Source organism: Plectropomus leopardus, chromosome 2 (assembly GCF_026936395.1).
Source record: "Plectropomus leopardus strain MGB_pleo_1.0 chromosome 2, ASM2693639v1, whole genome shotgun sequence".
In the NCBI taxonomy this organism is placed as follows: domain Eukaryota; kingdom Metazoa; phylum Chordata; class Actinopteri; order Perciformes; family Serranidae; genus Plectropomus; species Plectropomus leopardus.
The window spans coordinates 16,852,583-16,876,020 of record NC_142177.1 but is presented as its reverse complement, the minus strand read 5'-3'; the positions used below and the strand labels follow the sequence as shown (position 1 = coordinate 16,876,020).

General features: G+C 41.4%; 1 protein-coding gene across 6 annotated transcripts in view; it reads right to left on the bottom strand.

Moving 5' to 3' along the window:
- tafa1b (TAFA chemokine like family member 1b) overlaps positions 1-23,438 on the bottom strand; it is a 133,516-nt gene that overhangs the window by 14,800 nt on the left and 95,278 nt on the right. For all 6 annotated transcript variants that reach the window (XR_015778426.1, XR_015778428.1, XR_015778431.1 and 3 more), the window contains exon 3: positions 11,094-11,234. Coding sequence is in view for 1 of the 6 variants with exons in the window: in XM_088086581.1 (XP_087942707.1) it covers positions 11,094-11,234 (141 nt within the window). In the remaining 5 variants the exon portion in view is untranslated. The remainder of the gene's footprint in view (positions 1-11,093; positions 11,235-23,438) is intronic.

Here is a 23,438-nt window from a genome sequence, read left to right as displayed (position 1 = left end):
CTGGGCGGCTACCAGTCAGAGATCTGTACTTTACTGAGTGCACTTTCTCGTTCAGTCAGACAACAAACATTTAAAATGTTTATTACAGCAGTAGAAAATAGTTAATTTGGTGTTTAGACTCTGGCCTCATCACTCCCTGCAGATATTTTTACATGAGATATTAGGGAGTGATGATTAAATATCTTGCCCCGTAGCTGGATGCTGGTGTGGAGATGGGGCTGAAGGAGCAGGCAGCAAAGCTGATGCAGAGCAGCAGCGGCATGGACAAGGCAGAGGGAGAGTTAGGACATTTCTGCAGCTTAAGTAAACCACCAAACTGAGAGAGTGTGTTTTGTAGATGATATATGGTGAGTGAGGTATGATGCATGTATATGGAGTTGCCTGCCTGAACAAGCTTGCAGACTTTGCTGCTTTTACTGGTAACATGTTTCTGTGGTTTGTTTTGGTCATTAAAATATGTTAGTGTATTTTCCATGTTGTTAGCAGTGTTTTAATGTCTATGATTTTAGCTCAAGATATCAGCATGGTTGCTCTGCGGTCAGTGCTAATAACTGTGTTATTGAATTAAATCATGGTGATATGCAATTTTTTTTAAGAAGAATTTATACTTGATAATTTTTTGGGAAAAAAAAATCAAATAGCAAATTATGTTTCTTAGCACTGTATTTTTTATATGCCTGCAATTATGTCTGGGGTGAACTTAAAAATCTCAGCATGCGTCACCGCATGATAGTGTAACATCAGTGAAGTCTCCTGATTCCCAAATTTTAAAAGTTGTAAACACTGTATTTATAAGGCTGTGCTTAAGTACCTGTCATGACTCTTTGGTTTAAAGATAAACTATCCAACTACAGAGAGCGCTGCCTCCTTATTGTCTGCATATCATGCCCACAAGATTAAAGACAGATTACCAGAGATTATACAAATTGCAAATTATCAGTTATAAAATACTTTGCTGTCCAGAAATTATAAATTAGAGCAAGGCTGCAGGGTTGTGTTTAAAAAAAAAAACAACCCAAAAACTTCACGTTATTCCACTGCACAGACCAGATGATGTTGCTAATGCACCATCTTTAAAACATGCAGTTTTGCACAGCCCTAATTAATACCTTGACAGCTTCCCATCTTGTAGTAAAAGGAGAGTTAAACTTTATTGAGCTGTGGCTATGAAATACATCTTATAAATATTCATGTTGGAATTTAATCTTTGCCTTTAAATATCTATTTCAGTCAGACAGTGTGGAATACAGCAGGTCCATTTCACAAGACTTAACAAAATGCTGTTAATGACATGTCTGGTTTGATGGCCAGGAGGTATAAAAAAAAAGTACAGAGGAGCCTAATGTGAACACACATGCTTCATGTCCGTGGCTGAGGCCAGGACATCTGGCTCTGACCTTGACCATTGGAGACGAGCCATCTCTGGGCCGAAATCCATGCATCACTCTCTGGTGACCACTGACCTCCAACAGTCATTTTACTTTAACTACTCCCGGTGCAACTGTCAGCATAGAGGGTATAACCTTTGTTCCAACATCAGCAAACTTTACTCCTCCTCTGTGTCTGCTGCGGAGTACAGGAGGAGGAGGAGGGGATGGGTAGGGGGGTGACAATTGACTACCGCTCCAACTACCCCTTTTGGGCCGATTTTTAATTTTCAGATCCATCTGTTTACAAGCTGAAAGCCTTTCGATGTGATTTAAAGCACCAACACCAATTAACACGATCCTCACATGCTACCATAAAGTAGCTGCTGTATTCTGTCAAAGATGACAGATGGGCTCAGAATAATCAGCAAACAAGGACTGCAGGAACGTTTGATTCAAGATGTTAGCCATGTAGCGGGCTGGAGTATTTAGCTTTGATGGACAAACAACCGAGAGTGGGACTTGAATTGATTGAAAAACATGAAGCGATGGACCTTTTACAAGTGCATCTGTCAGATCAGTGGTGAGCGCACACTGTGATGGATTGAACCCGCTGACACGTCCCTGCCAGGTAGCAGAATGTTTGAACACCTTGACGGATGAGGAAGTGAATTGATTTCTGTCTGTGTCAAAATGCGAAAACGTGTCTGTGGGCTCAATGAATAGTTAATGTTTTTTAACTTGGAGCGGCCCGCACAGCGCTCTGCGGACGTAAATTAATCATAGCAAAAACGATGGCTTTCCAATGGTGTCAGCCGTAGTGTCTTTTTTTTGGTGAGTCGCTTAAATTGGTTGCCTTCAGCCAAAATCTGGAGCAGGAAGCAATTAGGCTTTAAATTCTCGTGCCGTTTCGTTGGGTTAAATTTACAGATTGGGGCACAGGATCGATGCTTCCCACAAGATCACTGTAAACAACCAACTTCACTTTTTTCTTTACCTTTCCTTCATACTGAGGTCACTTCCCTTTACCTGTTTATGTCAGTGCTTTGTGAGTGCCCTGATTACCCAGTTGTTAATCAATCAATCAATCAATCAATCAATCATGCAAGTAAGAAAAAGGAGTTTCAGTGAACTGGTTGATTAATTCCACAAACTTGACGATTGATTTTTATCTCCATCAGGCTTAAACCTGGCAGGGATCACATGTTTGGTTGTCTGTGCGTGTGTGTGTGTGTGTGTGTGTGTGTGTGTGTGTGTGTGTGTGTGTGTGTGTGTGTGTGTGTGTGTGTGTGTGTGTGTGTGTGTGTGTGTGTGTGTATGTGTGTGTGTTTGTCTTTCTGTCACCAATTTATCTCACAAACTACAGGGCTAGTCAGCCTAATATATTTTCTGCACTTTTATGACTGTATGCTCAAGGCCATCTCACGGTTTGCTGTGATTTATAAATGTTAAAAAACCTGTTTCATTGACTGTTTTATGCCGTGATTGACTCGTGATTTATCACTCCTCCTAACTTGCTGGTAGGTGGCATACGTTTTCCCAAAGTCTTCTTGGCTGAACACAACAAAAGCCTTGCCTTGTCTACTGCAGGCCACATTTTGGCCTTTGATATAGCTCAGACATGAAAACCATAGAAATGTTGTCATATTTTGAGCTGGAGTATCTGGAGTTAATTCCATACCCTATACGTTATGATCCACTAAAGTTAGGCATGATATCTTCACTACCATCTTGACTGTAATGGAGCCAATAGGAGCAATTCTACAGGGCACAGCTGCGTGTTTATGTTTTTTAACAAATGCTGCCTATGTAGCGCTCAGTGGACTTAAATTAATTGTAGCAAAAATGATGGCTTTCCAATGGTGTCAGCCGTAGTGTGTGTTCTTTGTGGAGTTACTTAAATCGGTCGCCAAGATCTGGAGCCGAAAGCAGTTAGGCTTTAAATTCTCGTGCCACTTTGTTGGGTTAAATTTACAGATTGGGGCGGAGGATCGATGCCTCCCACAAGCTCACGGTAAACAACCAGCTTCACTTCTTTCTCTGTCTCTTATTCAGGTCACTTTCGAACAAAGGGTTCTTTGTCTCTTTCCTTTCTTTATTTGTTTGCATCAGTGCTCTACATGTGCCCTGATTACCCATTATTAACCAAACATTCAGCCAATCAATCACTCATTCATTCACATAATCATGCAAGTAAGCAAAAAGAGGCACAGTGGATTGCTTAATTAAAAAAACACAAAAAACCCAGACATTTCCATCCTAATGAGACAGAGGTATGAGTGCAGCATGGTGCAACAGCGGTAAAGTATTGAAAGGGTCACGGGAGCATGAAGCAAATGAAGCAAGTGTGTAATTACAGCAGGACTGAGACGTGGACCCCTGAACCTGAGGTCAGCTTCAGAGCGTCATTATTCTGCGTTAATCTTTGCCCCACTCGGAAAAAGTGAGAGCCGAGGTTTGATTAGCTATTCAGAAAACATCTTTTGGCTTTCTAATCACACGGCTTTTCTGAATTTCTGAATTTGTAATGGACACCCAAGAACTTGCAGACTTGGAGGAAAATAAAGTTTTCATTGTAATAATTTTTGGCATATTTTTCATTGTATTTTTATTTATTTATTTTTTAAATTTCAAATGAATTCTCAGAAATGCCATAGTTTTCTACTTTGCATGGCCTCAGATTCATTCAGACAAAACTGGAATTTTACAGTTACATATAAAAAATACTGTCAGTCATGAAACAAACACGGCATACGAAGTATTTTAGGGTCAAAATAACTGCGACTTCAATATGTTGTATAGTGGTATTTGCTAGTAATGTATTAAGAATGGTACAGTATAAAATATAATATAGCAGATGTTATGAGTCCTTTTTGAGTGTGTGCATGTGTGTGTGCATTTTGAGAAACAGTGAGTGAGGCTAACTTCGTGCCTGTGCTCTTGGTTGGTGTGTGTGTGTTTTTGAGTAGGTGTGTGCCTATTAATGTTTGAACAATGACTCCTTTTGTTGTGTGGTTATTTCCTTTCCTTTATGTGGGTACAAAAGCGATTTATGAAAATGTATCTCCTACACAGCTGACATCTGTTTCTTTACTTCTCTCTCAGCACAACCACAGACTTTGTTACTCCAGTAGTGAGAGCAGGAAGGAAATATGTTGCTTAAAAAAATAGAGATGGGGAGAAGGAGAGGAAAACTAAACTAAGGAGACCTTTTGACTCCAGCTGAGGGTCGGATCCTCTTCTGGCAGGTTAAAGGTTGAGAGTCTAATCACATCGTCGATGCTGTGAGAGCTCGGTGGGATGTGACAAAATGGAGGAGAAAACCTGTTTCAAAATCATTATTTTCAACTTCTCCAAAGACAAAAAACATATTTTTTGACCCAGGAGGATTTCACTGTTTGCTAGTCTCTCCTTATGTCTGCCTGTGAGTGTTTGTCAGTAAGAGAAAGGAGTTATTGTTTTCTATTGTATGGTATAATGTGCTCCTTCTGTCCATCCCCTCAGGCAGTATCTGCAGCAGGTCTGTGTCTTGCCAACCGCATACAGTAGCAGGGGGGCTGTAGAACAATGAGAGGCGAACTGTTGGGGGGCAGGGATTTTAATATAGGAGGATGAGATGTTTTCATGGCTGTTTTTGAGTGTCTGTAGTTTGGACTTTGCTATCCATGCAGTCAAGTGCAGCAATGAATAATGTTTTACATGTGAAGATAGTGAAAACCACACGTGCCTTGGGATGTTTTGCATGTTCAACATCTAAAAACCACACCTACCTCTGTATGCATCACATGCAAAATGTCAAAAACCGCATTTGCCTCTGAATGCATCACATGTGAAACATCAGAAAACATTGTGCCTCCGAATGCACCATGTGAGACGTAGGGAAACCACACCAAGGTCTGAATGCATCACATGTTGAATGTCGGAAAAAAACACACGTGCCTCTGAATGCATCACATTTGAAACGTCCAAAAACCACAAATGCATAAGTATGTTTCACATGTGAAATGTCAGAAAGCCACGAGTGCCTCCGAATGTTCAGCCCGTTTTCATTCCAGGGAATCAAATACTGCTGCTTTGCCACGGCCCTCAGTGTGTGATATTTAGCAGCTTTTAGATGCACTGAGTGTTTAACCTACTCCAATTCAGACCCAACACATTTTGCAAAAGAGCAAGAAAAGCCATGTAGATTGGAAGGGAGAGGTGCTGGATGGGTCAAACAAAACCAGACTTTAATCCAGGAGACCACAGTCCATGTCCTGTGGGAAACCAAAAGCCAATCTTGTTTTCGGTAATGTTTTGCAATTTACACACAGTCGTGGCACACTTAACCTAACCATTTTAACCCCAACAAATAATCTTTTTTCTAAACCTAACCCAGACCGTTTGACCTTAACCACATTACAGCGTGTTTAAGCTGTGCATAACATTGATACACTAAAGGTATGAGATGGAGAGGGACGTGACAAAGCATCAGCGTCTGATGACCTGGGAACGAGTTGGAATGTTTCAGATGTGAAATGTCCAAAAAACACGTGATTATTTCCTATCAGTTGTCACATGTGAAATTCACAAATGTTAAATTGTGTTTCTTTTTTTCGTAAGTTTTTCGGTAAGGAACCTTTGTGTGATAAACTACATAACATCTGATAACAATGGTGGCCGCCTTTGTGATGAAGCTGTTATCTTTTAAAGACTGCGTCAAACTGTGCATCTTATTCTGGCATGCTCATGATATTCTGATTGCATCTGTTGGACCAGTAATGTATGTGGAAAAACTGCAGCACTTCTTGTCCCTCCCCTCAAGTAGCGTCCATGTGTGTCTGCCCCCCTGGATGTATCTCAAATGTACCATGACAACCTGTCATGCTCGGCTATACGTGCCTGCAGCCAAACAGAAGGGTTCATTCCCCATCAGTGATCAGCAGCGAGCGGGCATCTGCGTGCATCCCTTGTTGAAAGAGTTTACTGCTACAGCAGCTACATGACAACACAAAGTGGTAGCATGTGTGCGTATTAGGGCATCTGCATGCACATGTTGAGTAAAATGAGTGCATATGTGTGTGTGTGTGTGTGTGTGTTTGTCCATCCTGTGGCTGAGGGCTTACATGTCTCATACACTGGGATAAAGGCAGTGGTGCAGTGATGAGCGCCTAATCTGAGTGCATGTGATCAGCCCGGCGAGGCTGGAGAGATATGAGCGTTTGACTTGTTAAAAGGGATGTTCTTCACTAAGAGCCTCGTTGGCCCTGACATAACTGGGACATAGTTCTCCTTGTCAAAGCTAATAATCAATTCCCACTACAGGGATAATCTGACAGCAGACCCCCACTGAGCATGACACCTCCCAACGCAAGCTGTCGTCACATCCCCATATTTTTAATAACAGCCCAAACAGTTACCAATAGCAACTGCAATAAGCCCACGAGGCCTGCATTCACAAGGTAGTAAACACTCGACAATGGGTCTGATCCTCGCTGTGCGCTTTGATGTTGAGTTTGATGCTAATGACCGAAAATGCAGCACATCAGTGAGACTGCCTGCTCCTGCAAATTTGGCCAAAGATAAAGGAGTGTTCGCTCCTCCAGGCTCTGTATGTGTGTCCAAACCAAATGACCTCTGAAGATATACTTTTGATTTGTTCTATCAAAGCACTGGCAATTCGTTATAATCTTTTATTTTTTTTTGTGGAAACATAACCAGTGTATGGTACAGGGACGGCAGGTGTCCCCCAGGGAGGTGGCGAGATGAGCCGGGCTGCGGCATCGTTCCTCATCTGGACGGAACATTAATAACGCCGGGACCTGGGGAGAAAGCTCCATCTGGGCCAGGCCGGTGCGCTGCGGAGGGGACAGACCACTGACTCCACAAGTCTATAATCCCTCACAGTGCAACGGCAGCCTGCAGGGCCCAGTTGACAAACACATGCAACTTTCTGCTACACCTTTCCTGGATAATCAAAACCCTTGAATGGAGTGCTTCCCGTCCTGTGTCAATTTATTTTCACACCTTCAAAAAAAGATCCTTTAATTAAATGCTGTGTTTGCAAAGCATGGCACTTTCGACTACAGATGAGCTCTTATGAATAATCACATAATTATTTTGCCTGCCCTTCAGCCCTTATCCCGTGGTGGTTTCAGTGTTAAATAAATAACATTCTGATTCACTTTCAAGCAGGTGGAAATTATCCAAAAGAGGAGGCTAAAGCCCAGACTAACGGAGTTAAAATGATTATTAAGGTCAGGTCCTCTTGACTCTTTCATTGTGGTGCAATAATGCTCACTACTGTAACTTGCTGCTCAGTGACTTGTCATTTCCATTTTTATCACCACTCCCTCTATAAGTGCTTGTTAATCAATACAGCAAAGCAGGGACTGTCTGTTGCAGTAGCCTGAAGCATAGAGGCATGAAGTGTTAACATCTCCTACATCTGCACCTCCATTCCTCTGTCCATGTCATTTAGTTTTTTTATTTATATGTCTTTTAGAAACTTCTACTGGCAACATTTACATTGTTTTCATCTCAAAGTCCCACTTACTTTAATACTTAAAGTTACTTTGGTTAGGTTTAGGAAAATAAACATGGTTGGACATCTTTAGGTTTAGGCTAATAAAGTTATGTAGGTTAGATTTAGAAAAAGACACGTGGCGACGACGTACCATGAAATGAGGCAAAGTTGACTTAGTTTCACACGGTTCTGAACACCGGTTTCTTGGGGGAAAGTTTGGTGTTTTATGACCCATCCACCACCCCAGCCCACCTCCTCTTGGGGATAACTTTGGTCTCTACACCCCTTAGTGCATTGGTCACTTGATCACAGCCTTTCCAAATATGTGTTAAATGTTTGGCCTTGACGATACTGCACTGTATCTGCGCAATGTTTGTCACTGTAGAGGTGTTTTCACATTCCTCTACTAAAGGGGGCTGTGTGTCTGCACTTCACTAATATCAGAGATTCAAATGTACACCAGGCAAGCTAGATTAGGCATGCCACTGATATAAAAGCCAGCAACTGTGTAATACAGGAAACATATGGACGGAAGAACAGACTTCATCACAACACTGGCAAATAAATCTGAAATCCTCAGGACAAAGCAGACTTGTCACAGGTCTTCCAAAAACCCTATTGTATCAGATATCACTGTATGTTGTACAACCATTAATGATGTGTCAACCACTACAAGTTAGCCGTAAAAGCTAACAAACTACTAAACAATATTAACAGAATAAAGATGCAAACTAAACTTACCACACTGATATGTCTCTTAGGTGCTGATTTTGGTAAACAACAGACTCCTCATCTGAATCTGACTGAAGCTCAAACATGTACGGCTTAATCTCTCCAATGTGTCCTCTAATGATAATGCTAGCCGTCTTGGTGCGCCATTCTTTTTTCATCCGTCGACTGAACCCAAGCGTACCTAATGCAAGCGACCCTGATGAGCAGGATGAGCTCCCATCCACACCTTTTCAGGTTTTAATGTAGGAAAACCATGTTAAACAATATATTAGTATTAGTATAATGAATTATAAAACGTGTCTGAAAGGGGAATTTAAGAACGGAGGTGCAATTTTCTGTTGTGAGCAACAAAGTGCCTGAGATTAATTTTAAGGTTTTCAGATATTTCAATAAGTTTGTCATAAGGTTTTGAAAAAGACACGATCTGAGTAAATGTTGAATAAAAGGAGTCCAAAGTCCCTCGTCCTCGGGTGCTGTGGAAGTGTGGACAGTGTCTGGTCGTCTGCCTGTCTGTGCAAGGACAACAAAGTCTGCATCTCAAGGTCAGAGCTCTGTAAATGTTTCATTCAGGAGATGTGTCCAACCACAGGGCAAACACAACATCCTTTTCTTGAACAGAATGTCTCAAGGACTACAAACTTAGCTGTTTGCCGAAAAAGTTTTAGAGGGTTTGAGGTAATTTTTCATCAAACAGAGAGAAAGTTTTTCGCGTGTCATCCTTGGCTCATGTCTAATTTATATTCTAGGATTTTCTTGAGTGTCAGCTGTGGCTAACCAACCCTGTGAAGCCCACTGAGCAGGCCTGTCTGGCCCTTCATGTAACATCCCTCATAATGAAGATATTTTGGTGTCACTTCTTGGCGAGAGGGCAGTCAGTGAGATGACTTTGATCTCTGCTGAAGGTGGGGGTGTAAAGATCGAGACTGAGGAGCAATAAATGAGCTCCGTGGAGTGATAGGGGCATTGCAGTTCTGTCTCAGTAGACTTGTGACTTCCTGTCGGCTTCTTTTTTTTTTTCCCATGGAGCTGCCTCTGCCTGATTGTTTTTCTCAGCTGAGGTAATTCAGGTGCACTAGCCTGGAGCTTCCCTGACTTGTGTTTATTAGTTATTCATTTCCATCAGCCTGAACTGCCTTAGGCGATGTGATCTGCAACGTGCTCCCTGCTCAGGTGTTCAACAGCCCAACTGGATCATCCTTTATCTCCCATGATGCCAAGCAGCACAGCGCCACTGGGTTTCTAATGGTTAAATGTATGTTTATTATTAGAAAAATCACCGAGAGGCAGCAGAGAAAGTTATATTAAAATTAAGCTGCAGGTCTTTTTCTGAGTGTTTATTAAAGCAGGTGAAGAATAAGTATTTTTAAGCATATAGAAATCTCACCTTAGACTCATCCTCTGTCTCTATAGGCTCCATAGGGTACTGCACATATCACACTGATAACTGCAGTTTGACAGAATGAGTCAATGATAAATATCTTATGCAGTTGTTCAATATTGGATGTATTGTCAAGGTAATACAGTAATAAAGGTATACTATGCAGGAATTGCCAGTTATGTTATATATTGTTTGAAAAACAAGCCAAACAAGCCAAACCTGCTAAGTTCTTTATCCTCTCTATTGGTGCTCGCCATACATTTATTTTTAGAATAATCCATCCATCCAAATGCATTAACCTCCAGTATGGATACATAGTAAAACTTAACTGTTTTTTTCTTTGATGCCGTGTAAAAGCATTTCTTACAATATTCTCAGAACTATAGCCTAATTCATTGGAGTTAAATTATAAATGATTGAGATGGTCTTCTACTGCAATAGAATTTTGTAATTCCTTTATTTAGTTTGATGCGTATGTCCTATTGTCATTTTAAGTTATTAATTACATTTATTCGTTTGAAATGAATACCACTTTTTATATCAGAAATATATGAAGTTCCCCTTTATAGAAACTGAAGCATTGTAGAATTGCTAACAATTGGAAACTTAGCTTTATCGGCACAAAAGAATGTCAGTATTAAAGAATACTGCAAAACCCTGAATTACATAAATCTACAATTATTATTATGATTTTTTTTTTACATCCAATGCAAATTTCTTGAAAATACTGGCTATATCTGTGAATGACAGCTATGGTATGCTTTAAGAAAGGGTAATAATGTAGTTGTGGCAGATAATCAGGTTACCGTTACAGCTAATAAAAAGTTGAATTGCAGATCAGTGTCAGGAAACAAATTCCAGCTCCTTCCATTTTAATACCCATATACCACCTCAATACTGTTGCTTTCTGCCTCTCTACAGGGCACACTACTTCCTGTGTTGGCAGGAAATGTTGGCATGTTGGATGTAATTTGTACATAATTCCCAGGGATGCTTGGCAGGGTACAACAGGTATCAAATGTACAACTACTTTTTCCCCTCATAAGAGCCTTCAGTTATAAACAGTGTTGTAAACAGCAGCACAGTGTTTAAACACACAAGACTTTCTTACCATCCACACAGGAGGGTTTGTTGCGTGTCGTCCCGGCGACTTTCCCTGGTAAACAGGAGCACTTGACTGTCTGTGAACGCTCCTCGATGCGATTCTTGTTACAGCATCGGTGGGCAGCAATCACCTCACACGTACCTCCCTCTGCAGACAGACGGACACAGAGATACACGGTCAGCACATGTGAGAAAGATTAATGTGAGAGGAAACATATGATTGGAAATTAATTGAAGCAAAAAATGATTAGTGTTTATATCAACATCAAAGATTTGAATAAACCAACAATAATGTGAATGAAAGATGGGCTTAGGGAAACTAGACTACCTCTGCACGCCGCAGTACAATCATTGGGCACTTACACTGTAAGTATGTGTAACAAATTGGCCCTCGAGGCATCTCAATTATGTCATCTAATTGCCTCTCACTCAGTGCTGGCTGTCCTCACTCCATACCAATCAGCTTATGATGAAGATCACATCATGCACTTGCTGTGTAATAACTTGCCTGCATTTGCACCCTTGATATCTTTGGTATGATGTCAATATGTGTTTGTAGCACTTGTCTACAGTTCTCCAGGGAAATCCTGGCAGACACGGGCTTCAGTTGCAGACCGAGATGGGTGACACCTTTGAGTCCCATGACTGAAACAATACAGTCCAAGGCTATACTACACAAAAGCATTACCTCCAAAGCATAGGTGACACCAGTCAGAGCAAATGCTGCACAATAGGTCCCAGTCTGACAAAGGAGGATGTCAAAAAAATTCTGTGAAAAGAGGAGGCATATGTGCCGACGGCGGTACTGGGTCAAAATAACAATAGGAAGGATTGCCCAGGGGAGGGAGAGGGGGTGATGGAGCGGAGGGACATCCTGAAATGAGTGAGCCAGGAAGAGAGGGAGAGCTAGAGGACAAGGTGTGTCTAGCTGCCAGGTACTGGCCATGCCAGTGAGTAATGAGGGAGCCACTGGAAGTGCCCCCTTCACACAATTATAAAGCGTGGGGCTAATGCAGCCAGCGGAGCTGCAGGAGAGAGGCCCTCCATCACCGCTCTCCCCTTTCCTTACGCCCCAGGAAAAACTCTTTATCTTCCCTTGACAGCCACCGCAACAGACACCATCGTCCAACAATTAAACTGGAGCTCATCCCTGGACAGAAGAGAGGAGAAGAGAGGAGAGGAGGAGGGCTGAACTTATCCTTTCCAATCCACAGAACAGATAGAGGATAGAGTGCAAAAAGAAGGGGAGACAACCAAATGCCACGTTCCATCTTGTTTGTGCCTTATTTCTCTCTGCTGTACCAAGTTTTAAAGAGGACATCCTTCTGTGCTGAGACGATGCGTTTGCTTCCACTGGCATGACAACAACCGGTGTGTGTTTCTCTGGTTGTGCAAATGTTTGAAATGGCTCGGGTCATGAATTACGGAACTGAGCTCCCAGCAGTCTGGACAAGTTTGGCAACAGTTTTCTTCTCCCATTCCCGTCAATGTCTGCTGTGGCCAGACCAAAGGCCGCCGAGTTCTGGATTAAAAAGGCAAACATTTGCAGTCCTGCTGGACCACACTGTCGTGCAGTATTAATGTCACTCTCTCAGCGCTTGTTGTTAGATATTTCTGGGCAGGAGGACGCAGAACACAGACTATGAAAGTGAGGAGAAATATCCCCTGAGTGTGCTAAAACCCCAAACCCCACAATGAATTGGCTTGTTGAATATTTTACCGACAGCTTCCTGACCTGAAGACTGGCTTTCAAGTCAAAGATCTCTGAATAAGTGAGGACTTTACGTTGCATCACAGAATACGTAATTTGGTTGAATCCCCTCAGCTGGCTTCAAAGCCTAAATTTGCTGGTTAACACTACAGATGTGTAACCAGCAACCATCTGCCAAGGGTCAATAAAAGGAAATGTAATTTGTCCTGATCTGTAACTTTAGGATTCTGACTGTAGTTTAAAAGGAAACACACTGCAAAAGAAAGGCCGGAGGATTCACCTCGACAGCAGTTTCTGCATGAGGTGAAAATTCGCCGCGACAGAATTAGGAAAAAAAGGGGAACTAATCTTTTGAGGTTAGAATAATAACATATAACAAGGCCATGATAGTCGACAGTAGATCAAGCAAGTATAGACATATAGTCATTTAATTTTGCACACTGTCATAAAATCAGGCAGTGTAGGTCACAGGAATAAAAAAAAAACCCAAAAACCTTAATCTACTATGTGTGTATATATATATATATATATGTATATATATATATATATATATATATATATATATATATATATATATATATAAAGATACAATTCCCAGATAATATGTGGCTTTGTGGGGTTTAAGCTTGTAAAAATATCACAAGTGATCTTTCAGTGAATTTCGATTGTGTTTGTTGATTTTTTTTTTTTTTTTTTTCTATTGGACGTTGACTTAATACAAGTAAGTTGGATAGAACTTATTTTGATTATCATTATCATTGTGATGATTATTTAATTATTGCAATCAGACACATGCACACACACACGCACACCAACACACGCACGCACACACATGCACACAAAAGCACATGCTTGTGAGTGTATCAGCCAGGGGGTGAGGTCCAGCCATCAGCCAGGTGGACATTAGGCATGATCACTATGAACCATCTGGAATGTGGAGGAGAGAGCAGTGTAAATGGCTCCACGATGACTCTACTGGGCCAGTCACGAGAGCCACTTAGACGACAAATGGCCACTTGGACGAGGCATAATTTCATTCAGGTAGCTGGGAGCTCAGGGTGGAGTAAATGACCATCCATTATCCCTGTCTGAGTATGTGTCTGAGTTTGTTTTTGTGTGTCTTTACGCATACTGTGTTTGTGACATTCCATTATATATACACTGTGTATATTCTCCTAAAATGCTCAGGTGCACAACAGTAACTGTGCATGCATTATGGTGAAATTTGGGATCACAACAACTTAAGACGCAGCTGCAGGTTGTGATGGATGTAGTGCTTAGAGCTTGTCAGGCAGCTAAAGGGGTTAAACCAACCTGCTAAGATGGAGTGGGTGGCTGTGCACTCTAGCCTTTGGTGAGGGGAGGTGAAGGGCATCGATGGGACCACTGACTGGTCATTTTTCTCTTGGCGGCCCACAGTGACAGCAGCCATTAAATGACTGGATGAGGTGATTATGTTTAAGGAAATCAATGCTTCATTGTTTTCAGCTTAGCCCAACGGCCAATTAAGAGCTGTTAATGAGGTAAGGCTGTTAAATGTGGAGATAGGGGAGAAGGAATGGGAGCTCGGGATAAAAAGCCATACTTCATATTCGAGTGTTTTATGCAGAGCACTCAAAGATTGAGATTTGTGACTGGGAACATTCACAGAAAGCAAAAATGCAAAGTTCCACATAATGTTTTACACTTGCATAAATGCACCAAATTGGCCCAAATGTAAGATGATATATTTAAAATAAAAAGTGGAGGTTATCTTCAAGGACTAGACAATTATGTGTTCATATCATCAGATATTCTTTTTGAACAGAGACAGCGCCGCTGTTACACCAACTCCTACAGAGTGTTGCATTACGAGTAGTTTGTAGCCTTGATCTTGCAAGCCCTAGGGTGTTCCAGTCCATTCATGGTTTGACTTTTAGAGTTAGTCAAGCCTAAAAATGTGATGTGAGCCCAGTTTAACCTAAAGAGTTTCTTGAAGCGTATATTTTGCTGCCACGGAGGAAATAAATTCATGACGAGGAAAATCGAGTCCAAAGCGTCTTCAGACGGCTTTACTGCAGAAAGCAGACCATGGACCAAATCATCTGTCAAACAGGAGAAAATTACAGCTGTCACAGCTGATGAGGAGCTCAGAAAGACTGCTGCAGAGAATAATTGTGACCACTTCCATGAGCCTGACAGAAGAGTGTGTGAGTGTGTAGACTGATAGGTGAGCTACACAAATGTGAGATTTTTACATTATGCTTTAAAGCTATAGTGCGTAATTTTTATTAAAAAAAACCCAAAAAACAAACTTTTGTTGTATTTGCTGAAACTGTCACTATATTCACACAGCACTAACTGAGACTGATAGTCTTTTAAAAAAATTCTCAACAACCAATCAGAGACGTTTCTAACGTAGCTGTCAATCATGTCAATCACTGCACATGAACTCAGCAGCGCTGATCAAATATGAATCAAGATTATGTCACTGTATTTTCTTTGTCTTGCCTCAAATGCTTTTAGAAAAAATATTTTAGTTTAGCTGAAAATGAGAAAATAGGTCCGGCGGGTGGGCGATGCTTGGTGCTGTGGTTGACCTTGTCCAATATGGCAGCCAGATCACAAACTGACTCATTTTACAGCTAAACTGTACACCAAAATTCTCCAAAAGAAGATGAGAGGCCCACCAGCCAGACCCATTTTCTCATTTAACAGCCTCTTTTACACGAAAACATTTTTCTGAAAACATTTGAAGTGAGAAATAGAAAATACAGTAACATAATCTTGATTCTTATTTGATCAATACTGCCTAGTTCAGCTGCGGCTTCTTCAGTTCTAACCATTTGAACTGAAGAAGGCACTTGGATGACAGGCGAGACGTCTTCAAGAAACTCAAGCAAATCCAGTTGCCTATGATATAGCACCTAGAATTACCATGACATGGATGACTAAGAATCTTCACCAACATAGTACTTTATTTTTTTTTCTCAAAACATTTGAGGCAAGAAATGGGCAATGCAGTAACAAAATCTTGATTCATATTTGATCAGCGCTGTCGAGTTTGTCATTTTGACTGCAGTTCACATCAATGATTGACATGATTGACAGCTACGTTCTGATCGGTTGTTTTCTGTGCATCTTAGTAGATTCTGGTGATTGGCATTAGAGGTTGTAGGAAGAGGAGGTGGGGCATTTTCCCCCCAACTATCTGTCTTATGTATTTCTTTCAAAATATAGTGACAATCTCAGCAAATATTACATAAAAGTGACCAACAGTAGCTTTAATGATATTATTTTGTGTTTCACTTTAATTAAGAAAAGCTTTCAGGGATGAGAACTACTGTGAAAGTGTTTATCGTCAAGAACTATTATTCCAAAAAGTATTAATCCAAAAAGTTAAAAAAAAAAAAAATCTTAATAATCAGGATCGTCTTATATTTTGGCCAATATGATAAACCTAAGATGCTAAAAATCCACACGGATCATTGAGAGAAGAACAAGAACCACAAACCAAACCATGATAGTCTGTATTATTTCTGCGCATAAACTCAAGGTCACAACAAACCCATGACAGTATATTCACCCAAAGACTCCACACTCACAGGAATGAAAGTGACAGTTTCGTTTTATCTTCTGAGTGACGAAGAACGTACTCTGCCGCCTTCTGATCTCACTGCATCTGGCAATTTCTGACACATAGATAAACGCAGGTGCTCGTGACAATGTCACCACAATAAATAAATAAACAAATAAATAAAAACCCAAACAAACAACATTTTCCCACCACATCATGGCTCCGTTTCAGCGTCAACAACTATAATCTATGCAAAGTGGCCAAGAGCAGTAATCACTGGCTCACCATCAGCAAGCATTTCTGCCACCTCCTCTCTCTCCACCTCTCTTTAGCTCTCTCTCTCACACACTGCTTCTCTCACTGCTACACTTATTAAGTAATGACATATGGCCGAGGGAAGGAACACAGCAGCCGGGAAAACTTAAGCCTCTCAAGGACTCGTCATAACAACTTAATCAGTGCACACTCAGGTGAAAATGAGCCGTGTCCGCCTGCGCGCTGGAGTGCCCGTTTTGTTTTGCCAGACTGGCAGCTGCTGCATCAACCACAGTCCATCTTTCCACTCGATTCCTCCTTTTCTGTGGGCTTGTTGTTGTCCCACAGTTTGTCTGTGTTAGCTGTCTTAGCACTTCTAATTGTCAATTTAAATCTGAGATGGCAACAGGAATTATGGTTTCCATTGTCGGTAAATAAATGTAGGCATGTGTAGAGCTAAGAAATGTAAATTCGACATTGTTCTTATTCCAGAAGCGTAGCCAGAGCTGCATTTCAAATCATCGGTGAAAATGATGCACATTTGAAAGACAAATTGAGACTCTTGCGGTAGTGAGTGAACAAAGTTACTTTGTACCGTGCACCAGAAAAGTCACTTCAAACTCCTGTAAAGTTTTGTTAAGCATCAGAATGTTTATTTGAGTTTTTCTGGTCAACTTTTCTCCCTGTGAAATCATGCATAATGGAAAATGACCCCTTTTTTAATCACTTGTGATGCACAGTTTTAAACAAAAAAAGAGCATGTTATTGAAAAGATGTCAGATATGTCCAAAATGAAAAAAAGCTCTATTCTGTTTGTTCCGATTAGTTTTATGTCGTTCAGATTTGAGGGAAGGGAGGAAAAAAAAAGCAGGGGAATATTAATGATCTGTTTCAAGAAGCAAAAGCATCAAAGTGGCTGTGGGGCAGCTGTCCCACTGCATATATGTTTAATGACGCTCATCAGAATTTAGCTTTTCATTACTTAAACATCAAGTTAGAACTTCATGAACACTCCCCCTGATTACTTAGGATAATGTTTAAACACGCTACAAAGCACCGTTGAGTGGATTCCAAATGGAGGCCTCAGAGGCAGTGCCAGGGAACAACTTTTCATGTCCTTCCTCTTGGCAACTGATACAGTTTATATATTTTATATTCAGAAATTACACAACCCTCATTTACTGCTCAAAATCCCCTACTTCTGTGGCAGCACCAGTTAATAAAATGAAGAGTATGCAAAGAGAAATCTCACTGAAAGCTTCACTGCTATATTTTCATGAAGGAGTATATCACATCTGCGGTGCTAATGCTCTCTGAATCACACCTCGTGCAGTATGGAGACGTGTGAAGTAGCAAGAATGAGAGAGCGTCTGCATGCATAGTGCATGTATCTGTGTATGTGCCACATTAGAATGATGCTGTTTGGCATGTCACCAGCTGGAGGTGTTAACATGGACACTGACTATGCACTCCACGTAAGGAAGAGTCCTTTGTTGGTAAAAAAAACCCCCAAAAAACATGAAGAGACAGCGATCCTCTTATGGGTTGGACTTGGAGTGCTTGTTTTTGCCGCACTGAAGTTCTCCTGGCCTTTGAGAGTAAATCGTCCACAAAGTCTTGAGCCCCAGCCACTTGTTCTCACTCTGAAGCCCTTTCCCAGAGGGCTGACTTCCACCAATGAATAATAAAAGGTAAAGCCTCAAGGAGGAAGGTCCACCAGAGAAGCTTGCACAATTCACCACATATAAAGACGCAGAAGAAGTGGGAGGAAAGCAAGCTGCAGGATGTTTTGCTGTGCAGACTGTCTCAGAGAATAACAAACAAATTAGTCTCAGCTCTTGTTAACCATTGTTTATCCAATCTAAAACTCTTTTTTGACCCATGTGTCACTGATGCATCAGGAACTGAAGTGGATCCTCCATTTATCAAGTGCCCATAAGCACCCTGTTGCAGTGATCCGTATGGTTTTTCTGACCTCAGCCAGTGTGAAGGCTTCAGGCTGGTTTCTCACTGACCCCTCTGTGGCCTGGATTTCACTTTCCTCCTGAGGCAGCATCACCCACAGTAATGGGAGTAGACAAACAAGTGGACATAGCAGCTATAGTAGCGCCTGGAGCTACCGCAAACCTGAGGGAGGGAGGGGGAGAGTGGGGGAGAAAGACACTCCAGAGCTCAAGCTGACTGACAGGAACCACTGACCCAGCTATACTGGAGTCACACGAATCAATGTTGTTTTTCTCCCCCTCTGCTGGTATGGCTTACCTCTGAATCTAGCTATTGTCTTACAGAATACTAAATACTGCTTGACTACAGTGGCTCCAACTTACAGTTTGATGTCTGATGAATGATGAGGAAAATGGAAAATCCTAATATGTTTCTTGTTTTAAACAGATATTCTTCATGCATAGGGACATGCTCCAGTTTACTGAATAGGAAAAGTATAGTGCAGCAATTGCACCATTGGTGGTAATAGTCTTGACATCTTTAACAGGTAATTCCATTAGTATGAATAAGAGATGCGAGGTGCTGCTGGCCACGGCCCTGGTCGATTCTTAATCACCTGTATGGGTTTCCTCTCGTGGGCCTGTATGACTCCAATGCTCACATCTTTATGGTTATTAAAGTTAACGATTGCTGCGTGCCTCATTTACCAAGGCTCTATCAATACCAGTTCAGCACCATGAAATTACCCCAGTCCAGAGGGAGCAGCGTGACAAACCGGATTAAGAAGGGCTCTGTAATGCCCTGGCATATATAACTCGCCGTGTCATGGACTCAGCCCCGCTGCAAGAGGACCCACTGCCAAGCTCAAGCCCAGTGAAGGGAGGGGTACCAAGGGGCTGCTGACAACCATTATCGTTTAAATGTCAATTCAGGCTTTTATTACCCACATGGTTGTTCAGAAAAAGCAATGAAAAACTAATAGCTGGCAGGTTAAAAAAAAAAAAAAAAGACATCTTTGGAGAAAACACATTAAAAGTTCTCAGAAGTTACCTCACAGATGAATGGAAAAAAGGAGGTGATTATGGTAAATATATGCAGGATGTAACCTACTTCTGTGGTCTTTCAGGTGTAAGGATAACTTTGTTGGATACTCTTTTATATGCATGACAGTTAGATTTGTATGGAGAAGAGCTTCATTGCATTTTAAATGTGGTATCAAAATAAAAACCTGCAGTAAAGAGGGGAGAGATGGCTCGTGTCCCTTCGCTTACATGCCGCTTATCTTATTTCCATGACAGGAGGGTGAAGCCAGAAATAGTGTAGTGCAGTGGCGGGAACACTCTTGTACAGAATTTACTACACGCTGTCACAGTCACATAAAAAGATGCATTAGATAAAGTCAGCAAACTTCCATTCATCACTTCTTGTTTCTTGCTTTGCCCTCGCTTCTGGTGTGTGTTTGTGCGCTTTTGTGTCATTACAGAACAGCATACAGGTGTGGCCGCACCTCTCTGTGTTTTACTGCACCCCGCAGTACAGTTGGCGGTGCCTGACCTCCATCCAATGTCCATATGACACAGGTCACTGCGCACTCTAAATGAGAGTTGGCTGGCGAAATGAGAAACTAAATTGTCCATTCAAAATCGCAAAACTGACTTTTTGAACGGCACCATAGAGCAGCCTTCAAAAAAGTGACACTCCTTGGTGGGAAACAATTGGATGCTGTGAGCCCTGGAAAATGGCTTGAATAGAGACTATGAGTTTCAGTTCACCTCTTCTGAAGAGGAAAAAGAAAGGGAAAAGTTCTGGAAATGGCTAATAATAAAGTTATAAAACGCTATATAGCATTGTTGAGTACGGCACATCAGAGCTTCTTTCTGGCCGAAGTTCTATTTTGAATCTGACACAGAACGACACGGTGGAGGAGGTGTGATGCAGAGAACACGGCGGCTGTCTCAGCCAACAGTCATGCCACACTGGGGCTTCTGCTTGTGGGGTCTGGGACGATATGTCGCTCCAGGTTCAGGCGAGGACTGCCTGGATTACACACAATGCATTATCTAATATGCATAATGCATCAGCAGGCACTTAACATCAAATTATGGATGCATGCAAAAAATATCCACAGAAGTGTACATAGAGAAAGGGCACTTCACCGTGCAAATCATCTACTTTCTGTAAAGCCGAGCAATCAGGGACTTGCATGACTTTGCAAAGCTAGGATCCATGTGCAGTAGTTGTTAATCATCCCTCTCACTGGCATTTAGTTGGCTACAGCTCACCCTCTGTCTGTTAATGTTCTCTCTTATTAATGCATCTACTCATTTCATTGTAAACTCTTGCAGGAACAATCATGCTAGCACTTGTGGTGTACAAACACAAAAGTCCAGGCATCAAATGTGACTAGAAAGTTGTGAAAAGCTTTGCCAAGAAGCTGGTTGAGGCCCATCTGAGCAGGAGCAGTCTGGTCTCAAGCATGTACAGTATGTGCTGTGTCGCTAACTACATATTTCAAATGTGTCAGATGCCAAAGTTCTGTTAGCAGAAAGCTTATAGCCCTTGTGGATTTTTTGCAATTCACTGCGTTTATTTTCTGTTTAGGTCCAGTGTCATGTGCTTGACATGTACATGACCGGCAGTTTTCCACTAAGCGCCTCATTAAAACGGATATTGGCTTTTAAATGATGCATTTGTGAGATGATAATTGTATGGCAGGGCATTGATCAGTTTCACAAAGACCGAATTTCCACATGATGATCAATCTGAGGAAGAGCAAAGGGAGAAAAATCGATGTGCTAAACACTTAGCTCCTGTTTGACAATGCAGAGTAACAATGTCAGATGTTGCATTAAGCGGCTGACCTTGCTCTCGTCAAGGACGAGAGTGTGTTGTGTACAAGATGGGAGCATGAAGCTGTCATGAAGAGCTACGACTCATCATGGATGAACACATTTTATTGAATTTGATCATGTAACAGCCATTTTTCATACCTGCTTTTTAAATAATCTGCCATAAACTTAAAAAAAATCAATTAATCTATGAATCATTGAACACATTCTTACTACAGACTAGTCAAATAGTGACTCTTGGTCATTGGCCCAACACGTCATACTATCACATCCCAGCACCCCTCTATGGACAGTTTTGGAAACTCAGTTAGGGTGCATCAAATTATGCTCGGGACTGCCCGGGAAAGCAGTTTTTTTGTATCTTATTTGAATAACTTGATTGATTTTGGTTCCACTTGGGAAACTAACAGCTGTCTTCCATGTGTAAGTCTGTCTTTGTTTGACTACTACAAGTGTGATTATCTTGACTGACAATTTTGGTAACTTTTCGAAACAAACAATCAACAAACAGTCTTATGTTTCCAGAAAAAGAGGTGTCACAATGAAGGGACACTTTCCATAGACTCCCAACACATGATGAAATGTAACTGCAGCCAGCGATTGTGTGGAAAATGATATGACAAGACAGTAGTCTTCACTGTTAATTCTCACCATCCTCACTGGTGTTTCTTTACTGCAGAAGCTAATTATCCTCCTCATAAAGCATTTCAGATACCTTTAGAGACGGCTTCTCAATCCTATCAGAGAGCAGAATGGAGACCATTGAAAATTCAGCACAGTACACAATGTGCAACAGATTAACTAGGGGCAAAATAGACATCGGACAATGATAATCTATTTTTGTGTCACAGAGCACTAAAATGGGTTTTCAACCCATTTCTCCACCTGTGGGAAAGAATCACAGCTATGACAAATGACTAAAGGCGAGACTAGAGACGGGTGGGGGAGGGTGAAGGGGGTTAGGTCGGTGGGGGTGAGACTGAAAGGAGAAGGGGAGTGTAGTTATTTGCAGACGGAAAAATCGGAACAATATGAGACCTGGAACACAATTTGGCATCAGATTACTCACAGCGATATCCATCAAAACACACAATTCAGTCACTCAATATCATTACTGTCGCCTTGATAAGCTTTTAAGCAGGAGATAACATCTTGATGTGGTAACCCAAGTGGGAGAAGAGTCTCGGGCTCATCTGTTTCTATTGTTGAGGCCATAACAGAGAAAAATGAACCACGTACCAGCGCAGTGAGTGAGATGATTCATTACAAAAATGATTGACGAGTTTATTGTTAACAAGCCTCTGTCTCACATCCCCACAGAGATGAAGACAACAACAAACTTATGACGTCTCTTTGAACCAGTGCTTTTATATTGTCAAAGTGTTTATTAAGAACATTTTTATATGAATCGCGTGTTTCTCTGTGTGCTGAAATAATATTTCATTCAAACATTTCGAACCTTCCTGTGGCTTCTTATCAAATGTAACATTGGGAACACACTGAATTGACTCGCTGAATGCTGGAGCTCTGTGAAAAGAAAAAAAAGCCCCAACTTTTCACTCTTTTCTTTTCTGACTGAGAGTGATTACTTCATCTTCCATAGCAATCCTCTGCGGAGAGGAATCAATCATGAATTGAAATATGCCATCATTCAGTCACAGAAACTATCCCCCCCATCTACGAGATTAAATATCAGCCGTAATGAATGACACCAGCTCTTGTACCCATTAATTATAAAGATTAGAATCATGACTTTGTTTTGAACTCGTGCCCACGCTGATTCTCAAGGTCACTCTCTCACATAAGAGGACTTACTTGCAAAGAAACGCAGCAACAGAATGGATTAAATAGTTCTCTGTGAATTTTCCCGTACCCTCATAATTTGTGTAAGCAAAGTTATGCTTACAAAACAACCAAAGTGATTGAATTCTTAGAGTCTTGCGTGAGCTTTGTTCACAAACAGCGCATGCACCTTGGGTGTTACATTGTCTGGTAACTGTGAAACCCTTAAGTAGAACTGAAATGAAAACCTGAATC